Below are 27,941 nucleotides of genomic sequence, written 5' to 3'. Positions count from 1 at the left end.
CTTCTGTCCTCAGGGGGCTTATAATTTAGCATGTGGCTTGCATATAATCAATCCAGTTTCTCTTGAGATGGAAAGAGGCATTTTCATCCTTAAAATCACAAAACTGCTTTGAGAGATTAAAAAGAAAGATATGAACCATATCCTCAAGCTGAGACCAATGTTCTGATGTATTCTCTAGGCAATATACTTTAAGGCAAAATAAAACTGTTCAAAAAATTAAATAAAAACTATGATTAAAATGTTAGAGAAAAATTTCTTTCAAATGTTAAACTAAAAAATCTTAAACTATACTATCTTACCAGTAATTATTGTCAAATGGTGAAAAAGAGAGGGAAAAATATAAGCTCCACAGGATAAGAACTGAATTGTTCACTGCTCTATCCCAAGTGCCTAGAACAATGATTTGAAGAAAAGACAGATTTGATAAGAAAATAAATAAAATATTTGAGCCATTAAAGCAATATTTTCTTTTATTTTGAAATTTTTGAATCTTAAAATGTGGTGACAGATAGCAGTATTTTTAGCACAGAAATCAAATAAGTGTATTAGCTAAATGAGTTAGTCTATATACTTTTTTGATGTTGTCTTTAACTGCATTTTCCAGAAGAAAAGGAAGATTGTGTCAAGAACTTTCCATTCACATTTAATGTTAACTACAAAGTAACATTCTGAGTTCATCCAACTAAATAATCATACACATATTAAACAAATGCAGCAATCTTAGCCTTAATGTTAAACATTTTTTTTCCCTTTTGTCAACAGAAGGCACCAAAATAAGCACCCTACTGAAGTAATGACAAAACGGTATTTATTGCTAGGCCCTTATTACAATGAAAATTCAAAATCTGTTTTCTAGACCAAACTAAGCTTTCACTAACAATGTTCGTCATAGTTCTTAATAAAATACTTTTTATTAGATGATAGGAGTTAACCACTATCCATGCAAAAGATTACTATGAAATGCAAATATAAAGAACATGATTTAAAAGAGTTTGAGTTTTTTACATGTAGTCATTCAAACAGAAAAATAAAATACTTACTTGACATAAATATATTTTGTGTAAGCTCCACTCTTCTCCCAGAGCACAAATTTTAATGTCACTATTTTCACCATTCAAAAATAATGTTTGATAAATATATTTAGATGTACTCTTTAATTTCTTCCTGTTAAAATAAATGCAACTGTTACATATGTGTAAAACTGAATGTTTAACTGATTTTGCAAATAACTCAAAATACTCTTTTTATTCAATTTGTATTAAATAGAACCAATGAGTAAAAGGACAGAGGTATATTATATACTTAAATTTGCTCATGTACAGTAGGATACATTAAGAAACTAGTAGTAGTGGTTATCTCTGAGGTACTCTATTCCCAAGAGGGGTAATAGTGGATAAATGGGGGAAGCATCTTTCACTATACATGTTTTTGCAATGTTTGATTACCTGTTCAATAAATTAAGATAAGTCAGAGTTATTTTTACTTATTCCCTTATTTAGAAATCAGCACTAAGGAGCATCTCAATACAACTACAATAATACTACTATACAATTACAGAATGGAGAACATGCGTAAAAATTTCATCCATCTAAGTAATTTTAAAAATAATTTACATTTAATTTACTTTGGTATCAAACTATTTTAAAAACTAGTTAAAATGTCACCTCACCCCCAAGTGGACAATGGGTTTGCAGCCTTAGACCAAAGGTTCTCAAAATTACGCTCAATGAAAAAGTGGCCACCAAGAGCCGAGAAGTGAATGCAGGGCATCCCACCTAACTTCAGAGTGGCATCACATATTATATTTGTAAGCATCTTGGATTTCTGCATAAGATGCAATTTAAACAAAGAATTTTTTTTTAAGTTTGATAGTCTTGCTCAAGATGGTCTAGTACAGTGGTTCTCAACCTTCCTAATGCCGCGACCCTTTAATACAGTTCCTTATATTGTGGTGACCCCCAACCATAAAATTATTTTTGTTGCTACTTCATAACTATAATTTTGCTAGTTATGAATCGTAATATAGATATCTGATATGCAGGATGTATTTTCATTGTTACAAACTGAACATAATTAAAGCATAGTGATTAATCACAAATACAATATGTAATTATATATGTGTTTTCCGATGGTCTTAGGCGACCCCTGTGAAAGGGTCGTTCGACCCCCCCAAAGGGGTCGTGACCCACAGGTTGAGAACCACTGGTTTAGTACGTATGAAAAGCCCTAGGTAGAGGCTTATCAATATCTTTATATTCCTGGCCAAGCCTGACAGCTTTCCTAGTAGTTAACAAATTTTAATAATGAAGTAATTGTTTCAGATGGTTTCTTGAACCAGAGTATTTAACATCTCTTCCCAACAGGCAGAAGAAATAGTAGCACATTCTTTGGTGGTAGACAGACTTGGGTTTGAGTCCCAGCTTTACCACAGCCCAGTTACCCCAGATGTAAAAAGGGTGTCAATAGCGCCCACTTCGTTGCATTACTGGGAGAAATAAATGAGACAATGTAAATTCCAGTTCCTTATAGCATCCTCCCCAACTTACATAAAAAAGGAATAAGCTCAAACAGCAAAAAGGGCTTATTAATTGATGACAGAATTCTACAATCTGGAAGTTAGAAAATAAACTGGAATGAAAAAGAGCCTCAAAAGCCACAGTCCAAAATATATCATGAGGGTCTAGGATGGAGGCTGAAGCCCATTTGCCCTTCAGAACCTGTGTGTGTAACTTGGGAAGATGTCTCAGGGTAAACAAAAGGCAGAAATAGAAACTGAGGCAGAAAATGGGGAAACTTGTTCCTCTAAAGGCCTTCTCCACTCTCTACGAACACAGAGTACGGATAAATCAGGTATAAAGATTCCAAGGATCTTCTAGAAAAAAATAAAGCAGATCTATCAAAAAGATCTAAGACTTTAGTGCCGGTGTCAGTGCCCCAGACAAAGCAATCTTCATTCTAGCATATGAAGAATCTATAGCCTGATAGCTCCCAATACCCAAACATGGTTCCCAAACTGTGAGTCAAAGCACCTGGAGCACCACAGCAAACTCAGGTAAGTATATGGATTATTCTAAATTTGAAGGAAACTCAGCAACATCTTTCAGATACCATGCAATCTACTACCATTAAGTTGGTTGGACCTAACTATCAGGTATTTCTTTAGGACCCAATGTGCCAAGAAGAAAATAGCTGAGATACTAAGGGTGTTTTAAACAAAGTTTGGAAGCTCTACTCTAAAACAAAGCAAGCCCCACCCATATCCAATGTAGTAATCAGTGTCCCTACGCAAAGGAGATTAGTAATACTAGATCTACTTACTTAATTAAGACAGACAGACACACACACACACACACACACACACACACACACACACACACACCAGTTCCTCATTCTTAAACAAAAGCAGACAACCTAGAATCATCCAACCTGAGGAAAATATGAAGTATTGTTAAAAAGAGAGAAACTGACCCCAGAGAAACATAATTCAGGGAAAAAAGAACTTAAAAGCAAAACAAAACAAAAATAGTCTAATTAATACATCTAGAGATCTGAGAATATTACAATCATAAAATAACAGAATGCTATGATAAAGGATTACTCAGAACAAGAAAATAAAAGAGCTCTTAGACACTAAAAACATGGTTGCTGAAATGAAAAAGCCCTAAGCAAGGCTGAATGGCAAAGTTAAGGAAATTTCTCAAAACAAAAGCAAATAAGACCTAGAAAGGATAAAAAAAAAAAAAAAAAGAAGAAGAAGAGAAAGAGGTGTAATCCAAGAAATCCAATTAAAAAGGGTCCAAGAAAGAGAAAACAAAGATAACAGAAGAAAGAAAATGAATGGAAGAAAGTTTTTTCCAACTGAAGTAGTCTCTAGATTGTAACAATACAACAAGTACCAAGGCCATTATAAGACCCACACTTAGCATATTCTAGTTAAATACCTAAATAAAAAGAAAAAATTCCAAAAGTTCCAGAAAGGAAAATAAAAAGGTCACCAGCATCATATTTTTCATCAACACTGTGCTTCTGAGGAAGCGCTGAGGAAACACAAATTACCTCCTTTTGCATCCTTTCTTAAGAAAATACTTCAGGATGTAGTTGCCTAAAATGAGTGAGAAAGAAGATACAGGCTACAGAAAACAGTGGATCCAATCCTAGAAATGTTTTGAAAGTAAGTCCCAGGATAAGTGCAGACCTAGAGAGTAATGGATCCAGACTGGGAACGGAGGATGGCAGGACCCAGGAGGAAGGCCTTGGGTACAGAAGGAGTCCATGCAGGTGTATTTGGAAAGATAGAAAAACTTGAAGATATGATGAAGGAATATTCTTTTGTCAACAAGGAGGGTGTGGGGGGAGGGGAGGAAGAGGTAGTTAGAAACTAGATGAATAAAGCAATAAAAAAAGGCAGTATCTCCATTAACATACACATGAAAACAGGGCCTGACAATGCATTTGATGGAATATAAGAAAAATATTCCATTTAACTGTAAGGTTAGAAAATCTCTATGAGAAAAACAGAGGGATGTGACATTGGGCCCATGAAATATTATTTACAGTCCTAGCACACTACTTGACTACAGTGAACAGTATTTACATAGTTATAACAACAAATACTAATGATAGACTTCAATATTTAGAGACAGTCTAGGGACAAAACACTCATGATCTGAGTGTTTGCAGAACAGCTGAGTTTTTAACAATCTTGTTAATATAAAGTAAAACATGCAGTTGACAAAAGGTATGAGGTGTAAGGTGGGCCTGGTAGCCAAGCTTTTCATGCAGTGGTTGGTTGAAGTGGGATAGGCAACCTCAGGAAACATATTAGTGCCAAAAGTCTGGGTCTTTTTTCTTATACCTTCATCCATACTGCGCTAAATAAACCAAGCACCTACCACCAATATACACATACGAAACTCTGATGTGCATTTTCTACTAAAAGTTTGCTTAAAAGGGTCTCCATTCCAGCTTGGGTGAGTGTGGCTCAGTGGATGAGCATCCCCCTAGGAACTAGATGGTCACAGTTTGATCCCCAGTTCAGGGCACAGGCCCAGGTTGGGGGCTCAATCCCCAGGAGGGGGTATGAAGGAGGCAGCCTATCAATGATTCTCTCTTATCATTGACTAGAGGCCGAATGCACAAAATTTGTGCATGGGTGTGTGTGTTTCTCAGCCCAACCTGCACCCTCTCTAATCTGGGACCCCTCAAGGGATGTCCGCCAGGTGGGATCGGGCCTAAACTGGCAGTCGGACATCCCTCTCAGATCCGGAACTGCTGGCTCCTAACCACTCGCCTGTGTGCCTGCCTGATTGCCCCTAACTGCTTCTGCCTGCCTGCCTGAACACCCCCTAACAACTCCCCTGCCAGCCTGATCAACGCCTAACTGCTCCCCTGCTGGCCCAATTGCCCCTAACTGCCCTCCCCTGCCAGCGTGATCACCCCTAACTGCCCTCCCCTGCTGGCCTGGTCACTCACAACTGCCCTCCCCTGAAGGCCCGGTCACCTCCAACTCCCCTCCCCTGCAGGCCTGGACCCCCCCCCCCCCCCCAACTGTCCTCCCATGAAGGCCTTGTCCCCCTGCAACTTCCCTCCCCTCTTGGCCTAGTCCCCCCCCAACTGCCCTCCCCTACAGGCCTGGTCACCCCTAACTGCCCTCCCATGCAGGCCTGGGTCACCCCCAACTGCCCTCCCCTGCAGGCCTGGTCACCTCCAACTGCCCTCCCCTGCAGGCCTGGTCACCCCCAATTGCCCTCCCCTGAAGGCCTTGACCCCCCCAACTGCCCTCCCTTGCAGGCTTGGTCCCTCCCAACTGCCCTCCCCTGTTGGCCATCTTGTGTCCACATGGGGTGGCCATCTTGTGTTGGAGTGATGGTCAATTTGCATATTACTATTTATTATATAGGATGGTTTTGTCTGTCTCTCCCTTTCTCTCTGAAATCAATACAAATACATTTTTTTTAAAAGTCTCCATTTCAATTCACTCATGTCCAGGGGTTGGCAAACTGTTTCTGTAAAGGTCTAGACCAGCCATGGGCAAACTATGGCCCGCGGGCCGTATCCGGCCCGTTTGAAATGAATAAAACTAAAAAAAAAAAAAAGACCGTACCCTTTTATGTAATGATGTTTACTTTGAATTTATATTAGTTCACACAAACACTCCGTCCATGCTTTTGTTCCGGCCCTCCGGTCCAGTTTAGGAACCCATTGTGGCCCTCGAGTCAAAAAGTTTGCCCACCCCTGGTCTAGACAGTAAATATTCTCAGCTGTCTAAGCCAGATGGCCTCCAAGAAAATTTTGCCAGCATCTTAGTGGGCAGTTTCCTGCTTGCCAGCCTCACCCTTACACATCTCAGCAAACTTCATTTCTGGGCTATAGCTACACCTCCTTCAACATCAGAATCTCAGCTTGGAAAAGGCAGCTCTAGTCCAAATTTGTTCCTTCCTTGGGTATTTCTGACTCAGCCCTAAAAGTAGTGACTGCTCTATTTTTTTTATAGATTTCTTTACCTTAGTAGTTTACCTTCAGTAGTTAATTTCCAGTTATTTGGTTATATTAAATTTTTCCTGTTCAAACTACTGTGTGATTTCTCTTTCAAATAGACCCTAACATATATTTCAATAATGACATATTAAATATGTGACCTAAATACTTATTAAAAGGCAGAAACTATCCCATTGAAAACACACACACACACACACACACACCCCATCTGTATGCTGTAGATGCCACTTTAAATATAACACAGGTAGTGTTATAGAAAGTAGAAAAATATATACCTTTCAAACACTTATTAAAATAAAGTGGAGGTGGCTATATTATCAGGGATAAAGAGAGACATTTTGTAACGATAAAGGGAGTCAATTCATCAAGGAGACAGATTTACTGAGTTCTTCTATACCAAGCACTGCTCATTGTATGCATTTTAATAAACCCTTTATGGCAATTATTAATATCTCCATTTTACTAATGAGGAAATAAGGCTATTATGTGCAGAATACAGACTAGAACTCGGAATCTGAGCTGTTAAAACTACATTACGATGACTCTCCCCAAAGGTAGCCATTTGACAGTGGGGGGGGGGGGGGGTCCATTTCTGGACAAGCATTCTTACCTAAAACTGTATGAAAGATGTTATAAACCAAACTATCAACATAAGTTATCTGTAATGCTTTTATTTTACAATACCTAATGGTTGTGTCAGCAAAACATTTTTGAATCATTAAAAAAAAAATGTCATTACAAAAGTTAAACCTAGGTGACCCCACTGGTGACCTTTAAAAACAAACCGAGCAACCAGACTGTGTGTGTGAAAACATTTTCTACTTAGAAACAACATTGTAGTTCACAAGTCAACATCCTGGTTTGCAACTCTTCGGAAAAAAAAAAAAAAAAAAGGTCGAGCCAGCTGCTGCACAGCCTGATGCACACGCACGGTGAGCGGTCAAGCGCTCGGGGCTTTGAAAGACGGTTCCGAGGCAGGAACGTCCGCGCACCATCGGTAAACGCCACCTTTACAGCTAAGAACCGCAGTCACTTCCGCCACCCCGAGTGCTCCACCACGGGAGTGCCCATCGCAGACACTAAACTTACTCGTCTGTACTATTTAAGGCCCCCGGATGCCAAACAGCTAACTTTACCGCCACCCACTCGGAGAAGACAAAGGTGTATCGCGTGGGGCAGCCGGCAGGTCGCGTCCACGGTTTAACGAGGCGCCAGCTTCGGCTTGGCGTTGCCGGGTCTCCTCTCGGGGCCGTCGCAGCATCCGGGCGGCGTCTGTGGTTTGTCGTCCCGAACCCCCAGCGTCCCCCAAGGCGCTCCCCACCTGCGCGGCACCGGGCCGGCTCCCACCTGTGCCTGGTCCAGGACACGTCGCACCCCGCCAGCGCCGCCCGGTTAGTCCCCCGGCCCGGCCCGGCCGCGGGAGCCGCCCAACAGGTGCGGGCGCGTCCCTCCACCTACCTTCGCGGGGTGTTGAGGAGCCGCTGCTGCTCGTCCCCTTCCTCCTCCTCCTCGTCGGTCTCGGATTCGGGGTGACAGTAGCAGAGGGCCCCGCTGCTCCGCTTACGCTTGCGGCTGCCGGGGCAGTAACAGAAGCCGTGGCCGGCGGCGTCGCCGCCAGCCTCCGGCCTCCGGGCCGAGCCCCCCGCCCCGGAACCCGGTTCCGGCTGGGCCCGGGTTCGCCCCGGGGGGCGCAGCACTCGGCTGCTCAGCGAGCCCATGGGCCACGGCTCCCCGGGATGTCAGGGGGCGCACTTCAGGGAGCCCGGCGGACCCGGTCTCCCGCCATGGCCCGGCCGCCGCCGGTCTCCACCAGGCCCGGGTGCCTACACGACCCCTTTCTCACGCGCAGCCTCAACCGTTGCAGGGAACGCCGCCGCCGCTTCCATCCGCCGCCCCGCCCGCCGCGTCTGTGCGCGCGGCGTCTCCGGGCTGCAGGACCTTAACCCCTCGCTCTTGCAAATAAGCGCGGCCCGGACGGCGCATGCTCGCGGCGAGCCTCCGGAAGGGGCGGAGCCTGCGCGGAACCGGACCAGGGCGAAGGGCGCCGGGCGCTCGCCAGGGCTTGTGATGTCTGCGCTGTGATCGGCCTGTATCTCCCACCGGCCTGAATTTGGGGGCCGACTTAGCTTTCAGCATGATTTCACACACACCCTTTGTGTTAACTAGACCGGGAATTGCAGCTCATTGTTTCTGCAAAAGCTCTTTGAGCTCTAGAGGTCTACTGGGCCCTGTGCTACTCTAGGGGCCACAAAGAGTGCTGTTCGAGCGCTTCCGTGGAGGAGTCACCGCGTGCTGGGGTCGCGCCCTGCCGCAGGGGGGCTTGGCTTTCCGAGGGAGGAGGACCTAGAATGTGCGGCTTGGAATGCTAGGCTCTTGGGTTCCTTAAGCATCGATTCTCGGCTTCCTCTACGGATTATGGTAAACGTTCCCTGCACTCCTCTCCTTTCCACCCAGGGGCCGTGGGGTCTGCGCTGGGACGGTCAGGGCTTCCAATGCCTTCTGGAGGCCGGAGCGCAATGTACAGGTGCCTGCATAAAAGCTACAGGTGTCTGCTCAGCGTGTGCAGCCCTTGCTCTGGACTCTGGACAACTCTCACTCCTTGACTCCCTCTGGCTACTTTTTAAATAAAATATTTATAATGAATTACTCAGAGTAATAAGATAAATAATTAGTAATAAGTTGTGGACCCACCATAACTATAATAACAAATTTTAATAAAAACTCAAATTTATTATACTTGCTTTGATTCATTCTTTTATATAGAACTAGAGGCCCAGTGCACGAAATTTGTGAGTGTGTGTGTGTGTGTGTGTGTGTCCCTCAGCCCAGCCTGCACCCTCTCCAATCTGGGACCCCTCGAGGGATGTCCGACTGCCTGTTTAGGCCCAATCCCAAACGGGAAGTCGGACATCCCTCTCACAATCCAGGACTGCTGGCTCCCAACCACTTGCCTGCCTGCCAGCCTGATCGCCCCCTAACCACTACCCTGCCAGCCTGATTGACGCCTAACTGCTCCCCTGCTGCCGATTTCCCCTAACTGTCCTCCCCTACAGGCCTGGTCGCCCCCAACTGCCCTTTCCTGCTAGTCTGGTCACCCCTAACTGCCCTCCCTTGTCAGCCTGGTCCCCCCCAACTGCCCTCCCCTGCAGGCCTGGTTCCCCCCACCTGCCCTCCCCTGCTGGCCATCTTTTGTGGCAGCCATCTTGCGGTGGCCATCTTGTGCTGACCATCTTTGTGGCGGCCATCTTTGTGGTGGCCATCTTGTGTCCACATGGGGTGGCCATCTTGTGTGTTGGAGTGATGGTCAATTTGCATATCACTCTTTTATTAGACAGGATGGGATACAGAAAGGTAGACACTCCCTCTTCATCTCAGTCTGTCTCTCTCCCTCACTTACAGTGACCACTATCTTGATGATGGTGTATATCATTATTCCCATGCATGTTCACATGTGCACACACATATTTATACACACACACACATTAGCAATATACTTTCTTTTGCACATTTAGACATGTAATTAAGTGGAATTATACTATACCTATCATTCTACACCTTTCTCCTCTCTCAAAATTATACTTTTGAGACTTATCCAACTGACAAATCTCTAGTTAATTTTCAGTGCTCATTGTGTGACTAACCCATAATTTATTTTTTTCCCTTACTGAAGGAGTTAGGTTTTCCTACTTTAATGCTCTTAATAGAGCAGTAATGAACACCCTGTGCAAGAGATTCACCAGGTAAATTCCCAGAAGTGAATTTACTAGAAACTTTCAATTTTAACTGTTAAATTGCTTCTGAAATGATCTCACCAATTTATACTCCTGTCAGCAGTATATGTAGTTTGGGAGCCCCAAGGGCCTGGTGTCTTACGCTGAGAAATCTGAATTGAGAAAGATTGGCTGGGGCAGTTTGGGGTAGGGGCTGGGAAAGGAGAATGATGGCCGCAAGGGGATCAGCCCAGAATCTGTCAACACAAAGGATATGCCAGTGTTTGCCATGAAGCAGATGTGGGCCACCATAAGACATCAGCATGAGATCATCGTAGAGCCTGTGCACGAAGCCTGGATGGAGGGACAAACAGTGCAGCACAGAGAACCTGAAGTTATCATCAAATTCTTAAAGGCTGAAAAACAAGAATTTCATTTGCCTTGCCAAAGGAACCGAAGATGTGTAATTCCCTGATGATGGGGTTGATAAAAGAACCCAAGAGAATGCCCACAAGAATCAGCTTTAAACATCTGCCAACAGCACACAGCATGACCACCAACACCAGAGCACAGTCAGGTAATGTTAGTGGAGGCAGTTAGCTAGTTATTCATAAAGGCAGGAGGTAGATATTATTAAGTATAATCAACTGGGGAGCATGAGCTTGCTTGCTTTGCCAGGAAGTCACAGCTTCACACATTCCCCAGGAAACCACCTTTCTGTTCCCCACAGAACACTGGGAAAGGGATAGAACAATGAAGAGGAACTTAAGCACATGCACAAGAGAAGTCAGAATGGCACAGGGGGAGGTGCTTGACCATAGCCTGGGGAAATACCATACTAGATTGGTTGGAAGGTGGGCCCAGTGCAGTCTGGAAAGCTTGGGAAATTGACTGGTTATTTTGAAAAAGGTGGTCCTAGTCTTTTACAAGCCTGAGATACTATAACCTCATAATCCCAGGGGAACAAAGAGATTCATTTTCTCTTCTCTTCTCTTCTCTTTTCTCTTCTCTTCTCTTCTCTTCTCTTCTCTTCTCTTCTCTTCTCTTCTCTTCTCTTCTCTTCTCTTCTCTTCTCTTTCTTCCCTTCTCTTCTCTTTTCTCTTTTCTTCTCTTCTTCCTCTCTCTCTCCCTCTCAGCTAGTAGCCAACTGGAGCCCACAACAAATTTCCACTGGCAACACTACTACAACCCTGGCTAGGTTGGAAGAGTGACCAAAAAAGTTATAACTCTATCCTCTATTGGAATTTTCATCTAAAGACAGAAGAATTGGGCCTAATAAGTAAATATAAATGGTGGGAGAGAAAAATAAAGTAACTTCATAATTATAGTATTACATCAGACTTATTGAATACTAGAGGCCCAGTGCACAAAATTTGTGCACTGGTAGGGTCCCTAGTGGCTAACGGCTGCTGGCTGGGTACTCTTTCCCTTCCCCAGGCCAGCCCCACCCCCTGGTCAAACTTTTGGACAACTGCCAGTCGAGGGGACAATTTGCATACTATGCTTTTATCATATAGGAAAACAAACATTCCTCTAGGTTGGCTTTATCCTGCCCTCTAGAAAACTTCTAGTCAACAAATGCAATTTGTTTTAAAATTCAGGCTAAGTCATATACAATTTAAAGGTAAAACTACCAAAAAAAGTGTAATGCTTCTAAAATCAAATAAAATTATTTGGAAATTTCATGCTCTTCTGAGTAGGTATCAAAGCAGCAGTACCATTTCCTATATTTAACTAGAATTACTAAGTATTCATGTAAATAGCTTTTACCAATTGCTTGAGCACTTACTAGTATAATAAGCAAGTAGAAACAAATTGAAAAACAAACCCTAATATTTCACCTGTCAAAATACAAATAGTATAGAATGAACAAAGAAGAAAAATATTCTTATTTAATACTAGAGGCCCGATGCATGAAATTTATGCAAGAGTAGGCCTTCACAGCCTTGGTGGCTGCCTGGATCCCTCCCTTGCAGCCTTGGCAGCTGCCTCGATCCCATGGCTGCAGCCCCTGCTTTGTCTGGAAGGTCATCTGGTTTAATTAGCATATTACACTTTTATTATTATAGACTAGAGTCCCAGTGAACAAAAATTTGTGCACTGGGGTGGGGGGCCCTCAGCCCGGCCTGTGCCCTCTCGCAGACTGGGACCCCTCAGGGGATGACCACCTGCTGGCTTAGGCCTGCTCCCCGGGGGATTGGGCCTAAGATGGCAGTCAGACATCCCTCTGGCAGCCCGGCAGCCCTCGGGGGATGTACACTTGCCAGTGGGGAGCAGACCTAAGCTGCAGTCAGACATCCTTAGCACTGCTGAGGCAGGAGAGGCTCCCACCACCACTGCTGTACTGGCAGCCATCAGCCTGGCTTGTGGCTGAGCAGAGCTCCCCCATGTGGGAGTGACTGACCACCAGAGGGCAGCTCCTGCATTGAGTGTCTGCCCCCTGGTGGTCAGTGTGTATCATAGTGACCAGTTATTCCCAGTCTTTCTGCTGTTAGGGTCAGTTTGCATATTATCCTTTTACTATATAGGATAGAGGCCTGGTGCACGGGTGGGGGCCGGCTGGTTTGCCTTGAAGGGTATCCCGGATCAGGGTGGGGGTCCTGCTTGGGTGCCTGGCCAGCCTGGGTGAGGGGCTGATGGCTGTTTGCAGCTGGCCACACCCCCTTCAGGGTGGGGGTCCCCACTGGGGTGCCTGGCCAGTTTGGGTGAGGGGCTGAGGGCCGTTTTCAGGCTGGATGGGACTGAAGCTCCCAGCCTCTCCTTTTTTTCTTTCTTTCTTTTTTTTATTCTGAGATTTATTTACCTTCTATAATTGAAACATTGTTGCCGTCACTGGTGCTCCCAGCTCTGAGGCTGCGGCTGGCTGAAAGCAGGTATCTGGGGTTTGTTTAGCTTCTATAATTGAAACATTGTTGCTTAGAGTGTAGCTCAGAGCTGGGCCGCAGCAGGCGGGGAACCTTGGCTTCCTCCATCACTGGAGCAAGCAAGCCTCGTGTTCGCTTCAGCTGCGTGGCTGCCGGCCACCATCTTTGTTGGCAGTTAATTTGCATATCACCCTGATTAGCCAATGGGAAGCATAGCGGAGGTATGGTTAATTACCTTTTGCCTTTTATTAGATAGGATAAGTGTTCCACTTAGAATGGAGAGCATCACTCATTTTCAGAGAATAAATTAAATACATTATTTTTATGTCATTAAGTAAGAATACTGTTTGATATATGTGAACATTAGTTTTACAGCAGTAGGTGTACCAGTATATAAGACTAATTATGTTGTTTTTTCCCTCAATATTTTAGTTCTTAATAGAAACTGAGTAACACAAGTCCTTCAAAAATATCTTTCAGGTTTCAGGATGAAAAAATTCACAAGTGGTAAAGTCAGATAAAGAGTATACCTCATCTTAAAGACACCATGTTTTATTCAAATTATTTTTCCATGATGTATACAAACTGAACTTTTTAATCAAAATAATTCTAGAGTTGAAAGACACAGTGCAAATGTAAATGAATACAAATTGACAAAATCCAAAATGACTTAAAAAATTATTTTTAGCACAAAAAAATTTAAGTAAAATTCAGAGCGTTACATTCATCTTCAAACTGACTTAAGACATTAACAAAAATATTGTGGAATGTCCAGCATTTATGTTTGGTAACCAGACATATATGATCTGTATACCATAGTTAGAATTTAATTTGTTCAGACAACTTGGTGATTTTGGTATACTTCAAATTGGAGTAAGTGATCTTAACATAAGATGTGATGGAGGAAGTATTTCACATCAAACATAGTAAAGATCAATTAATGCTATCAACAAAACCTAAACAAAGAACATTTGTGGGTGCTTTCAAACTATGACTATGTGAAATAGGAAATTGGACAGATGTTCTTACTAACTAGAAGCTCACAATTTCAAATTAAGAAATTACTATCCACTTTAGAAATAGGAAAGAAAAGTGATTTTAGAATAGCCTTCCAGTCTTCCACTTTTATAGATTTTCACCAAAAAGAAAACATGAAATAATTTCATATATCCAATTTCTGTGAAACACAGATGAGGAAGAGATCTGTTAAAAACATGGAGCACATTATTATTTCTAATTTTAAATCTCCTTTTAAGTTTTATAAGCTTTGAAATACAAGTATAGCTTTCAAGCATCATGAGTTATAATTATAGATGAATAATAACACAGTCTATAGCCTAGGAGGCAAACGTAGGCGTTTTAAATTTGGAAATAAGTGTTCTGAGATAATGCTAATAGCAGTGTAGAAAAATGAAGTTAAAAAATATCAAGGTTTTGGGAATCCTCTTGTCTTTCCAGGATTTCAGTTTAATCATCTCCTCCACAGAGAATAAGCAGAACCTTCCTATAGTCTCCAGATGTGTCACCCTGAGGGGAGGGAAGCAAAGTTACAGTCAGATAAATGAGTTCTAAAATGGAATACACAGCTCGAAGTCTCTAGCTTTGTAAAGCTTGTCTGGATTTTTCTCAGAGTTTTAAAAATAACATTTGTTATTGCTTATTACAAAAGTAATACTTGTAATATTACTGTTCGATGAAGAAAATGAAGACACAAAAGAACATAAAAATCATCCATAATTCCACCATCTAGAGATTACTATTCTTAACATTTTGGTTTGTGCATATCCTTCCAGACCTTTTTCTATGCATACAGGTTCCTATATGATGGGACTGTAGTATTTTGTATTCTGATTTTTTACTTAAAATAGCCTGAATATTTCTCTATTTTAATGCATTAAATATTCTTCTACAGCATCATTAGTTAATTACCACAGAGAATTCCACTGTACATAGGTAAATAATTTATTTGATCTTCCCCCCATTATTGGATATTTGTATTGTTGCTAATTTTGCACTATTACAAACACTGCTGCAATAAGTATATCATGGTTCAATTTTTTTGCATTTCCCTGATGATTTACTCGGGATAAATTTTCATAAAATGGGAATTACTGGATTAATGATCATGTATTATCTTAAGTCTTTTGATAAGGGTTGCAAAATAGCCTACATGAAGGTGCTATAATTTCTACATAGAAAATTTTATGGGCTAATAGATCAGTTTTTGCTAGTGCTTCATGGGCACTAAAAAAGATGGAATCTGTGTTTATAGGGTTCAAAGTTTAATTTACATCTGTTAAAATACATGTAATATATTCTTGTTTATACTTTGCCTCATCGATCTGCCAAAGAATAAGGGTATGTTAAAATCTCCCTCGCACAGCATTTTTATTAATGTCTTATTTTGGAGCCTCGAATGTCTTATTTGTATACGTGAATGCAATTCTATTTGGCACCTAAAGTTTCATAAGAATTTAATCTTTATTGTGAATCACTGCCTTTATCAATATAAAGCAGTGGTTCTCAACCTTCCTAATGCCACGACCCTTTAATACAGTTCCTCATGTTGTGGTGACCCCCAATTTCATTGTTACAAATTGAACACAATTAAAGCATAGTGATTAATCACAAAAACAATATGTAATTATATATGTGTTTTCCGATGGTCTTAGGCGATCCCTGTGAAAGGGTCATTCGACCCCCCAAGGGGTCGCGACCCACAGGTTGAGAATCGCTGATATAAAGTGATCCACTTTCTCCTATTAATGCCTTTTCTTCTTAAATTCTTTTTTTTTATTTATAGTATAACCCTACTTTCTTTTTCGTGTTTGTCAAATGTTCTTTTCCATGGTCTTTTGATAAGCTTCTTACATGTCACTGTATTATAGTTGTTTCTTATAAATACCATGGAGTTGGATTTTATATTTTTACCTTACATGAGAGTTTACTTATTTTTATTATAACTTACATTTTTACCTTATTTCTGTCATTTTTTATTACTTACATATTTTGTATTTCTATTATGCCCTTTCTGAAAATTGTTATTGAATGGACAATGTATTCCTTATTTTTAGTCTTTTACAATGTTGTGTGTATGTATATACATATATATTTACATATTTATATATATATAAACATGTAATATAAATTTATTTATAGTGATGTTCTCCCAGGCCAATCAATACAGGATGGGGCAAAAGTAGGTTTACAGTTGTTTATATGGAAAATATAATAACTAATAAATCATAAAACAAGATTAAACTTTGTTTTGCCTACTCACAACTATAAACCTACTTTTGCCCCTCCCTATATTTTTGTACCCCATCATTTTAGTGTCTGTATAGTATTACATTGTATGGATGTTCCATAATTTATTTAAGTCACCCCATTGGTCAATAAAAAATGAGAATATATAATACATTATACACTATAAAAGTATCTCATTCTGGCTGGTTTGACTCAGTAGATAGAGCGTCAGCTCACAGACTGAAGGGTCCCTGGTTTGATTCTGGTCAAGGGCATGTATCTCAGTTGCAAGTTCAATCCCCAGCCCTGGTCAGGGTGCGTGCAGGAGGCAACCAGTTGATGTTTTCTCTCACATCCATGTTTCTCTATCTCTGTCTCTCCCTCTCCCTTCTACTCTCTCTAAAAATCAATGGAAAAATATCCTTGGGTGAGGATTAACCAAAAACAAAACAAAAATGGATGCCATATTATTTATTCAAATATCTACACTAATAAAAGAGAAACATGCAAATTGGTGCCACTCTGCTACGCCCACCAGCCAATCAGAGCAACCGTGCAAATTAACCCAACAAAGATGGTGGTTAATTTGCATATACAGGCACGGAGCTAAGAATAAAGGCTCCGGCCCGAATGAAGACTGAAGACTGAAGACTGAAGACTGAGGAGGCTTGGCTTTTCTGCTGTGGCTGCAGCGGAGAAGCCAAGCCTCGCTTCAGCTGGACCAAAGGCCTGGGTCCTGGGTGCCGGAGGAAAACCGGTGCCGGCAGCCAAGGGAAGGAAGGCCTATTGTGCGAATGGCCTCTTCGTGCAATGGCCTCTAGTAAATAATATAAAATAATATAACATAAGAAATGCTACAATAAAAATATAATCTTTAGTGTATTTTTTAACATTTCATGAAACGATTTTATTCAGATTCTGTCATAGATTTTTAAAAATGTGGTAAAATAGATATATAACAAAATTTGCCATTTTAGCCCTTTTTATGTGTATAATTCAGTGGCACTATTTACATTCACAATGTTGTGCAACCCTCATTGCTATTTCCAAAACCCTTGCATCAACCCAAACAGAAACTGTCATCAAGAAGTAGTAACTCACCATTTTCCCCCTTCCCTCAGTCCCTGGTAGCCTCTAATCCACTTTCTGTCTGTATAAATTTATCTATTCTATATACATTATGTAAGTGATATCATACAGTATTTGCCCTTTTGTGTCTGGTTTATTTCACTTAGCGTGTTTTCAAGGTTCATCCATGTTTCAGAAACCTCATTCTTTATATCTATCTATGTCTATGTCTATGTCTATGCCTATGCCTATGCCTATGCCTATGCCTATGCCTATGCCTATGTCTATGTCTATATCTATATCTATGCCTATGCCTATGCCTATGCCTATGCCTATGCCTATGCCTATGTCTATGCCTATGCCTATGCCTATGTCTATGTCTATGCCTATGTCTATGTCTATGTCTATGTCTATGTCTATATCTATATGTCACATTTCGATTATCCATTCACCTGTGATGGACACTTAGCTTGTTCCCACCTTTTGGCTATTGTGAATAATGTTTGCGTTGGCGTACAAATACCTGTTTGAGTCCCCGTTTTCACTTCTTTTGAGTATATACCTGGCATGGAATTGCTGGGTCATATGGTAATTCTACGTCTAACTTTTTGAGGAAGCACCAAACTCTCTTCCACAGTGGCTGCACCATTCTACAGTCCCACTCGCAATGCACGAGGTTCCAGTTTCTCCATATTCTCACCAACATTTATTATTTTCTTTTTTTTTTTTTTAAATAAGCATTCTACTAAGTATGAAGTGGTATTTCATTATGGTTTTGATTTGCATTTCCTAATGATTAATATTGTTGACCATCTTTTCATGTGCTTATTTGCCATTTGTAAAATGGGCTGTTTGTCTTTTTGTTATTGAGTTGTAGTTCTTTACCTATTCTGGATAATAAACCCAATTTATCAGATACAATTTGCAAATATTTTCTCCCATTCTGTGGATTAATGGGCTTTTATTTTATTTTTTTCTAAAGAAATTCCTAAACATGTAATGGTAGAGTTCATCTTTCAAACAGATAATTGCCAAATTGCCTCCAGAAAGGTTAGACCAGTTTTATTGTCCTTCCATAAGAGATGGTGAGTTGGCCCCAACCCCTCCCAAGGCTGGTTATGAACTCTCCAAATTTTGTGAAGATATTAGATGAAAAATGATTTATTTTTATTTTCAACTCATTGAATATTCATGAGATTAAGTATTTTTTATAAATTGGCCATTTGTGTTTTGTCTTTCATGAGTGCATATTTAATATCCTTTCCCAGGTTTGTTTTTGGGGTTTTCTCTTTCTTTTTCCTTAGTGATTTATAGAAGCTCTTAATACAGAGATACTAACCCTATTTTATATGTTATAAATATTTTTTCCCATAACTGTGTTTATGGCCATCTATGAATCTTTAAAGTATTTTATTTACACCTAGTTATATATCGGCTCTGCAAAATAAAGTTGCCTCATAGACCAGACAGAAATAGAAGCAAGTTCTTGAATAAATAATACTACCATGAAAATCTGTAGCTCAAATCACCTAATAGTTGTACCTCTCCAAGCTCTCAGTAGGATTATTTAATTCACAGAATATTTAATTCACAGATCACATTCTGATTTGAATTTGTTGTACAGGCAACACCAACTTCTAGGGAAATGGGTCTTGGCTTCATATTCATGGCCTCATAATTTTCCTCCAGAAGCAAAACCCAAATAATGAGGGTTTTTTAGGGATGTGACTCATTTCTCATCACTCCCATGCCATGTTAGCCCGCCTTGAAGTCTAGTGCCAGGAAAAGAACAGCAATACATGATGGTGAATATGCTTTCCTATATTCTCAGCAGACCTCAGTTGGCCCTGGGTCGGATTCTGGAGGATTGGTTTAGTTGCTTATCTTTCATTGTAAGCAGGTAGACAGAGAAATTGTGGCTCTTAAAGTATTCATTAAAATATAATCTTTCTGTGTCTGGGATCAACATGAAATAATTAGTATATTTACAATGCAAAGATTTCCAGCTTCTAACCTGGCAGAGATTGAAACATCTGTGTGAAAGGAGAGAGACTGGAAATTTCTGAATTAGAGTAGCACCTTTAAAGGGAATGATTATCTGCCAAGGGGAGGATAAGAAATGTCTAAATACCGAGGTCAGAACCCCGTCCTTTCATCAGAGCTCCCCCCGGGGCCAGGGCAAGACTCCCTACCTTGATGAAGGAGTACAGAGACTTTCCATAGAGCCTCTTGAAGTGTGCCCGGATGTCCAACATATCAATCTCCGCTCGAGAAACCATCACTCTGATAAGGGTGTCATCGTCGGTGCCCAGGCCCTAGGGAAGAGAACAAGACCCCACCCTAGTAAGGTCTAGATGGTTTCCATTCAGTGCTCTTTAGTCTGTCAGGGCAAGACTGTGCATGACTGTCCTGATGATGTCCTTTATGCCACGACCTAAGGGGCGTGTGGAATACCTCTCCTCACCAACTTACCTTCCCAGTCCTCTGTTCTGACACTCTGGACATACCCTGTGTTCTCCAGCTACAAGCTTCGCTTGCAATGATTCCTTCCCACCCATCTAGCCCATGGCCTCCGTTCCTCCCCACCCTTTCTCCCAGGTAATATCTTCCAATGTCAAACTTCCTGTAAGGTCCTGCTTAGACATAACAATTTCTTTATATATTCTTTTCTGATCTACACCTTCTAAAAAAACCAAATGTTTGGAAAAAAAATACCCTATCCTCTCTGTTCCTGTAACGTTTTGATCCTCAACTACTGTATCGCATTCTATTTTGTTCTTATTGGTGTTTTGCACATACCTGCCTTCCCCTCAAGGCTAGAAGTTCTTTGAGAGCAAGGACTACATTTTCATCTTTCCTGCACCGCCCCTGGTTCCCAGCAAAGGTACCGGCACAGAGTACAATGCATGGTTAGGAGCTTGAGTTCTAAAGCCAAACTGCCAGTGTGTGCATCCCAACTCCATTACTTCTTCAATGAGGACCCTGGGCAAATTGCATATCCTCTCTACCCCTCAGTTTACTCATCTGTAAAATGGGGGTTGATAATAGTACCTACCTCATAAGGTTGTTTTGGAATAAAACTATTCTACACGGTTTCCTCACCAAAATGTATACATACTTTAACAGCTTATAGCTCAATTTTGAAAATGAAATGTATTTTAATAAGCACTGTCTTTATAGTCATTCAAAGTATGCATATACATTTTTGGGGACACCCTATATATGTATAGAATATTAGGAAGAATGATCACACATTATAAGTACTCAATAAATATTACCTAGTAGTACTATTAGCAGGCACTCAGTGAAGTATTGATCATTTAAACTGAATATATTAGACTGATTTTGTCTCATTTGGACACAAGACATGTCAGAGCCATTCAGATGCTTAAAAAGAAGCCTTTACCTTCATAGATTTATAAAGCCTTTCAGCAAAATATGCAGATTTGTTCCTCATGCACTTTACTGTTAAGAGATTTAAAAAAAAGAAATGAAAAGATTACCGATAAAATCTATGAGAAAACATGACAGTTGTTCCTTCTGTTTCTATAAACTATGAAGTAGTATCTCTTTGTCAGAAAAATTGTAGCCAAGCAAAGTTTTATGAAGACAGGCTATGCTGAAAGCACTTTCACAGATGGCAAGCACTCATTTATTGTCAGGTTCCTGGAGAAGTAATTAACAAAGGCCATTAAAGCAAAAGGCAGCATATAGTTTAAACATAATAACCATCTCTACCATATGAAGTTATTCGTTTTAACCATTCACAGACTTATAAGTTGCAGCTAGTAAAGGATTATCTTTCTCACACCCTTAAATACAAAGGCACAGAGGATATAAAATATAGAAAGCCACACGGTACAATGAAAATTAGGTTTGTATATAATAGTTCTTGTTTAAAATTGTGGATCACAGCATGGGTGATTTAAACAATTTTTTTTTTTTTTATCCCTGAAAAAAATTTCTACATCCCATGACTACAAACTGATAGCAAAGTCTATAAACATTCGTTTCTCCACCCCATCCCCTGCCAAGCTTACCTATGGCCAGCAGGGCATCTTCGAAGCTACCAGATGTTTCCGATTTAATACTCTGTTCGATATCCTTCTGTGATATCCTTTTGTATTCATCAAATACTACAAACAATAACAAAATGGAATTACAAATAATAAAAAAAAAGAACAGAGGAAATTAACATTTATGGAGGGAATGAGCATCTTTTAACAAGATCACACTATTCTTCGGCATATTTCTGGAAGAAACTAATTAGCAATGGGGTGAAACCCAGGAGGCCTGCGGTAAATGGAATGAGCCTGAGGAGAAGAGGATGTCAGGCAAGTCTTCTCCTTTATCTGAGACCCTGTTTGCTCACGCATCAAATGGAGATAACCTTCGGAGAGATCTGCTTTCTGTTCTCATTGTTTCCGTAATCAGATGAATGTGTCTTTCTATCATTTTGGCCTTGGCAATCACCCATTATCCTCCTTTTGGCTCATCAAAACTAGAGCAATCCAACCTCTTCAAAATTGGTTGCATCTTTTAATAGATTTTAACATAATGACACTTTTCACTTTTTTTTTATCAAGTTTTTGAATGTGATAAATGTATCTTCCTCTCTTGCTGCCTTCTTAGAGTGGATACCTGTTTTGTTTATCATCTTAGCATCACCTTCTTTGGCATGCTGGCCTCCCAATAGTGTGATTCTCACAGGGCTGTCAATCCAAGAACACCGCTGTCCCTCAACATACACCACAAGCTCTACCGAATCAGTGAGCAGTTCACCCAACCATCACCAATCAGTCTTACGCTCCTGGGAATATTTAAATTGAGTACAGAGATCATGGGGATGGCCAAAAGCACGTTCAGAGAACAAAAGAATCACCTGGGGAGCCTGTTATACTTCCTGAGGGCCACTCTCAGAGGTTGTTCTAAGTCAGCCAGTCTGAAGTAGGGGTTCAAGAATCAGCATTTTCCATGGAGACGAGACTTTGGGAAACTGCCTTAGAAATAAAATCCATGACTCCCTTCTAGCGAGACCCCCAAGATCTGCTTTAATTTTTGTTCTTCCTGGAGTCGTTCAGTTCTCCCTTCAATTCATTGAGCCACCAATAGTCTCCATTTTCCCTCTTGTCCCATTCTATATTATTTCCTTTTTTAAAAAATCTTAAATTGGAATCAGTGTATATTGCTTGGAATAAAAAAATCTAATTGACACATTTCCTAAACCTCAGTCTTTTTCACTGTAAAATGGGGAAAATAATAGCTGTTCCATTGGGATTTTGAACAAACAACGCTTATAATATGCTTAGCACTAACACCTAGAAGTTGGAGAATTAACGAAACCTTAGTTATGAATTCTTACTATTATTGTTGGTTGGTAAGAAACTTATAAAGTTTTCTTTAAAATAATGCTTAAAATATTTTCTTCCAGTGGCTTACAAACAGATTATTTTAAACTGTCCAACTATTGACTTGTGCTTGGAAGTGAAATTTGTAACAAATGTATTTGCATGAAATTGACTTCTGAGGACCTGCAGTTTTTGGAAAGTACCACCAGGGGGAGATTTGTGTTATTAGCACAGTAATCAGGCAAGGCAAGGCGAAGGAACAGGGAGCTGTCGGAAGGTGGTGCATCTGGTGTGTGACATAGTCCATGACACTTATTAACAGGAGGAATCACCTATTTCTCATCACTGTGGAACATCTGAAATAATTTCAACTTCCAAATGTGTTGTAATTTTCAATTACTTTGTTTTCAATTTTGCGAACTCATTCTCAAATTTCCCACAAGTTTTGTAAATTGTGATTATAAGGCCACGGTGGGTTTATAAAATTATGAGATAGCATAAAGACTTAAAGAGCTTATAAAAAATGAAATATCTTATTAAACTCTCATTACTGTTTACAAGAAGAAAATAAACCTGACAACAAATATTCTACAATTGTTTGGTATCTTTTCCCCAAAGAAGTTAAAAGCACATTATGTAGACTAGCATTATCAGAAGCAAATTAGAAACATTCCACTTAGGAAATAAAATTTAAATTATCCACTGTTCATCTGATGGAACATACCCCCCAAAGAGATCACGTCTGTTAGTTTTACAACCTGGATGTTAAATAGGAATAAATGCCAACCAACATTTATTTCTATTTTCTCGCTCGCTGATGTACTGAAGATTTTTTCTTATGTAACTCAATTTAAATAGAGCTGCTCTAGAAACAGGGTTGACTATGAAGGTCGGTTTACTATAAACAGGAATGCCAAACTTCTATGAATACATCCGTTAATTATTCATCATTAATCTTTCAGAAATTGGCCCTCATGCACATAATTACACTCACACATTTCCAAGGTAAGACATGTAAGACAGTTCAGGACAATCAGTGTTTGCAGCAAATAAAGGAGGAAAGGCTATCCATTAATTATGGGCAATATAGTGTTCACTAGCTTTCAAACAGGTTCTTTGGAGGATGAAGCCAGTGCCTTACCATGCAACAGATGATTTCGATTCCGGGAACAGAGAACAGTTAGAAATTTCACCTCGTCTGTCCCCCATTTCTTCTCTCCAGCCTCATACAGGTCCTGAAACCAATTAAAGCACAAGTTTAAAACACCACAGAGAAGGTGCCAGCACATATCCACATTATTTCCAGAACTTAAAGAGCTGAGCTGGCTTAGTTTGATTTTGCTGGTGATGGGAGTAGAAGAGGTATTGGTGGTGAGTGGTAATGACTCAGGATTTTTCCTTAGGTATATAACTAACGGGGCCCTATAAACTCTCACAAGAGTCAGGGCGGTCACTAGCAGCTCCTACATGCAGACGACATGGTTCTGTCTTAAGAGCTAAAAGGCATGCTCTAGATTTGGGTTGTCCTCTACAATAGCCACTAGCCACATGTGGCTATTTAAATTTTAATTAATTAAAATTAAATAAACAAATAAAAATTCAACTCCTCAGCCTCCCAGCCACATGTCAAGTGCTCAGTGGCCACATGTGGCTAGTGGCTGCTCATAATAGTGCAGAGTAGAACATTCCACACATCGCAGAAAGTTCTATCGGACAACACTGCTCTAAAAGGAGTTGTGATTTGCTTGGGGCTACAAAGGTCTCACAGTAAAACCAAGACCCATCAGGAATGACTTATATTCCAACCAGGTAGGAATATAAGAAATTGATTCTACTTGCTTTAGCTATGCTATTGGTAAATCGACACAACTGTTCATATCACCTCACATCTATTAGGATGGCTGCTATTTAAAAAAAAAAAGTATCAACAAGGTTGTGGAGAAATTGGAATCCTTGTGCATTGTTGGTGGGAATGTAAAATAAGGCAGCCTCTGTAGAAAACAGTATGGTCGTTCTTCAAAAAATTAGAAATAGAAATACTATATGACCCAGCAATCCTATTTCTGAGGATATATGCAAAAGAATTGGATCTTCAGAAGATATTTGTATACTCATGTTCTTCAGAAGATATTTGTATACTCATGTTCATAGCAGTGTTATTCACAATAGCCAAAAGGTAGAAGCAACCCAAATTCCATCGACACATGAATGGATAAATAAAATGGGATATATGCATACAATGGAATACGATGTATCCTTAAAAAGTAATTATGACATGTGCTACAACATGGATGAACGTTGAGAACATTATGCTAAGTGAAATTAGCCAGTCATAAAAAGACAAATGTTGTATGATTTCACTTATATATGAAGTGTCTAGAGTAGTCAAACTCATAGAAACACAAAGTAGAATGGTGCGTGGCTGAGGAGTGGGGAAAATGAGTTGTTTAATGGGTATACAGTTTCAATTTAGCAAGAGGAAAAGTTCTGGAGATTGGTTGCAAATGTGCATAGAGTTAATTAACACTACTGGATGTACACTTAACATGGTTAAGATGGTAAATTTTACTAGTATGCTATGTGTATTTTATTTAAAAAATGTTTTAAAACCCTACTGTTCATGTATAATGAACAGCTGGCTTGTTAATTTTTTCAAAATGCCCTTGACACATTTTGTCATTCATTGGGCTTACCTCCATCTCCTCATCTATTTCTTCCCTTCTTTCTCTAATTCCCTAATTGCTTTAGTGCCAATTCACAGAATCATGAAATTTTAAAGCTGGGAGGACATGAAGTGTTCATCTAATTCAGTGTTTTTCAACTTTTAATTTGAGCAGACTTGACTGCTTCAATCAACTGGATGGAGGGGGCAAATAGGGAACATCTGTAATACTGTCAACAATAAAAAATAAACCTAAAAAAAAGTTATGGTGGAAGGGACACTGATTTCTGAGGCTAGATCATAAAAGGTCAGGCAGCTCTGTCTGAATTCCTGACCCACAGAATCCATGGGCATAATAAAATGGTGACTGTTTTTATGTCACTATGTTTGAGGTGGTTTGTTAAGCAGCAATAGAAACTAGAACATGTGGACAAAGAAACAATTTACAATCTGTCACAGAACGATACTTTTGTAAAATACCATAAAAATGACCTTGAAAAGAGTAACCTTTTAAATAATGGGTGGAAATTGTATTTTTTGTGTTAAAATCTTTTTAATACCTAGTGAGGTTGAACAACTTTTGTGTATTTGCCATTTCTATTTCTAATTGTTTGAGTTGCCTGTTAAAGTCCATTGCCCCTACACCTGGAAACTATATAGTTTTATTAACCAAAGCCCCCCCAATAAGTTCGATAAAAAGTCTATTGTCCATTTATTAAAATACGAGAGCATTCTTATGCTCTAGTATCACAGTATATGTTAAGCTTATTATACATAAGGTGACACTTTTCCCCATTCTATCATTTGACCTTGAATTTTATTTCGGGTATTATCTGAAAAATTTGTATGATGTTGTTGTGTTGTTTATATATATATATTTACTGATTTCAGAGAGGAAGGGAGAGGGGGAGAGAGATAGAAACATCAATGATGAGAAAGAATTATTGACTGGCTGCCTCCTGCATGCCCCTACTGGGGATCGAGCTTGCAATCCGGGCATGTGCCCTTGACCAGAATCAAACCTGGGACCCTTTAGTCCACAGGCCGACGCTCTATCCACTGAGCCAAACCAGCCAGGGCTTTGTTGTTTTTTAATGTAGCCAAACTACCAGCCATTTTCCTTTATGATTTGTCTTGTGTGTCAGGCATATAAAATCCTTTCCCAGTTCCAGATTAAAAAATATTTAACATTGTGTTATAGTATCTTTCTGATCTCATTTATTTACATTAAACACTTAATCTATTTGGAATTCATTATGATATGAAAATTGGGATCTAACTTCTTTCTCTCCCAAATGGTTAGTCAGTTGTCCCAACTCCACTAATTACTCTGTTTTCCTCAGATTTAGAATGCTGCCTGTCTATTCCCACATAGGCTTGGCTCTGCTCTTACACTTTCTAATCACTCCCTGGGTTCTCACATTCTTACACCAAGACCACATTCCTTAATTTACTTTTTACCTTTATTATACCTTTAAGTATGTATCAGTACAAAGTTTTCCACATCCTTTTTGTCACAATTCTAATCGCCATCATTTTTCCTCTACATTCCTCCTTTTCTCTAATTGCTTCATCCTTTTCTTCTGAATTCTGGAGATATTTTTTCTGTATAGCTTTCCACAACAATAATTCCATTTTCAGCAAAATGATTTTAAATCATTCCTGCTTCTAATGAACTTTAAAATCCTGGCTTTCCTTGTTTTATCTAAGAACATTTCTCCTCAACTCATCTAGCTCCCCTTTTCAAAGCAGCTCTGCTTGCCCTTCGCCCAGCTCCTGTTCATCTCTGCTATTTTCTCACTGCATCTTTATTTAAAGCTCTCATTTAATTATAACCCATGTTTTCTCTCAATTATTTTAGGGCCCAAAGCAATCTGGCATCTTCCTCTTTCTTACAGCGTGACCCTATTTGGTTCCCTTCATGCCTCAGTTTGTTTATAGGCCACATGGCGTTTGAGGCGAGAATCTGTTGATTTTCAAGCTCTTTCATCCTTAAATGATGAGCAGTCTATGCAGACCTGATCCCCACCAACCCCCCAAACACACAGCCCCGGAACAAGGTGAGTGGATTCTTCTAGGAGCTCCTCACTTTTCATGTGGATGAATTTCAAGCAGGAGCACTTATAGCTAGTCCACTGAGGGCAGCCAAAACATAGCACAAGTCTTCTCTGAGGAGTTTCTTCCTGTTTTCATGAAGCCTGCTCCCAGCTGGAGGGAGCTCAGCCTCTTTTCTGGGACAGGGTGGCCCTCCTGCGTCCTTGGCCCAGGTTTGCTGCCCATCTGGCATTGTAATGGCCCTCCTCCGTAGTTTCCGGTGCTGAAGCAGTTTTCCCTATTTTTATATTCCCTGGTCCTCCCCCCACACCGCCCCCCAGAACAAGGGAATCAAATCTGGGCCATCTTCTAGCAAAAGCTTTGAAGGGCATTTTTAACACATTATGAATTTCTTTTTAAAGTAGGAATTCTGAACACTACCCATTATTTCCACTTTGTGCTAGTTTCATCTCAAGAACAGAGAAGATTGAACTGGTTAGATAATAGCCTC

The 27,941-nt window shown here is 40.2% G+C and overlaps 2 protein-coding genes across 3 annotated transcripts in view; both read right to left on the bottom strand.

Annotated features, from left to right (window-relative positions):
• Window positions 1–8,426, bottom strand: part of GMCL1 (germ cell-less 1, spermatogenesis associated) — a 55,361-nt gene extending 46,935 nt beyond the window's left edge. The window contains exons 1-2 of one of the 2 annotated variants that reach the window (XM_070429404.1): window positions 7,957–8,426; window positions 1,041–1,164 (exon numbers count right to left, since the gene is read on the bottom strand). In XM_070429404.1, the coding sequence (XP_070285505.1) occupies window positions 1,041–1,164; window positions 7,957–8,216 (384 nt within the window). In that variant the 5' untranslated portion in view covers window positions 8,217–8,426. The remainder of the gene's footprint in view (window positions 1–1,040; window positions 1,165–7,956) is intronic. The other variant, XM_070429403.1, reaches the window with a different exon arrangement.
• Window positions 8,427–14,416: 5,990 nt separating this feature from the next.
• The window catches only part of ANXA4 (annexin A4), a 54,957-nt gene continuing 41,432 nt past the window's right edge, over window positions 14,417–27,941 (bottom strand). The window contains exons 9-13 of the mRNA XM_070429402.1: window positions 23,876–23,969; window positions 21,427–21,522; window positions 20,793–20,851; window positions 19,579–19,701; window positions 14,417–14,599 (exon numbers count right to left, since the gene is read on the bottom strand). Of these exons, the coding sequence (XP_070285503.1) occupies window positions 14,540–14,599; window positions 19,579–19,701; window positions 20,793–20,851; window positions 21,427–21,522; window positions 23,876–23,969 (432 nt within the window). The 3' untranslated portion in view covers window positions 14,417–14,539. The remainder of the gene's footprint in view (window positions 14,600–19,578; window positions 19,702–20,792; window positions 20,852–21,426; window positions 21,523–23,875; window positions 23,970–27,941) is intronic.

The sequence above is a fragment of the Myotis yumanensis genome, unplaced genomic scaffold, assembly GCF_028538775.1.
Source record: "Myotis yumanensis isolate MYYU_CA2020_CCGP unplaced genomic scaffold, mMyoYum1.0.hap1 SCAF_11, whole genome shotgun sequence".
Taxonomy (NCBI): domain Eukaryota; kingdom Metazoa; phylum Chordata; class Mammalia; order Chiroptera; family Vespertilionidae; genus Myotis; species Myotis yumanensis.
Note: the sequence above shows the minus strand (reverse complement) of the source record. Positions and strands in the feature narration are given on the sequence as shown.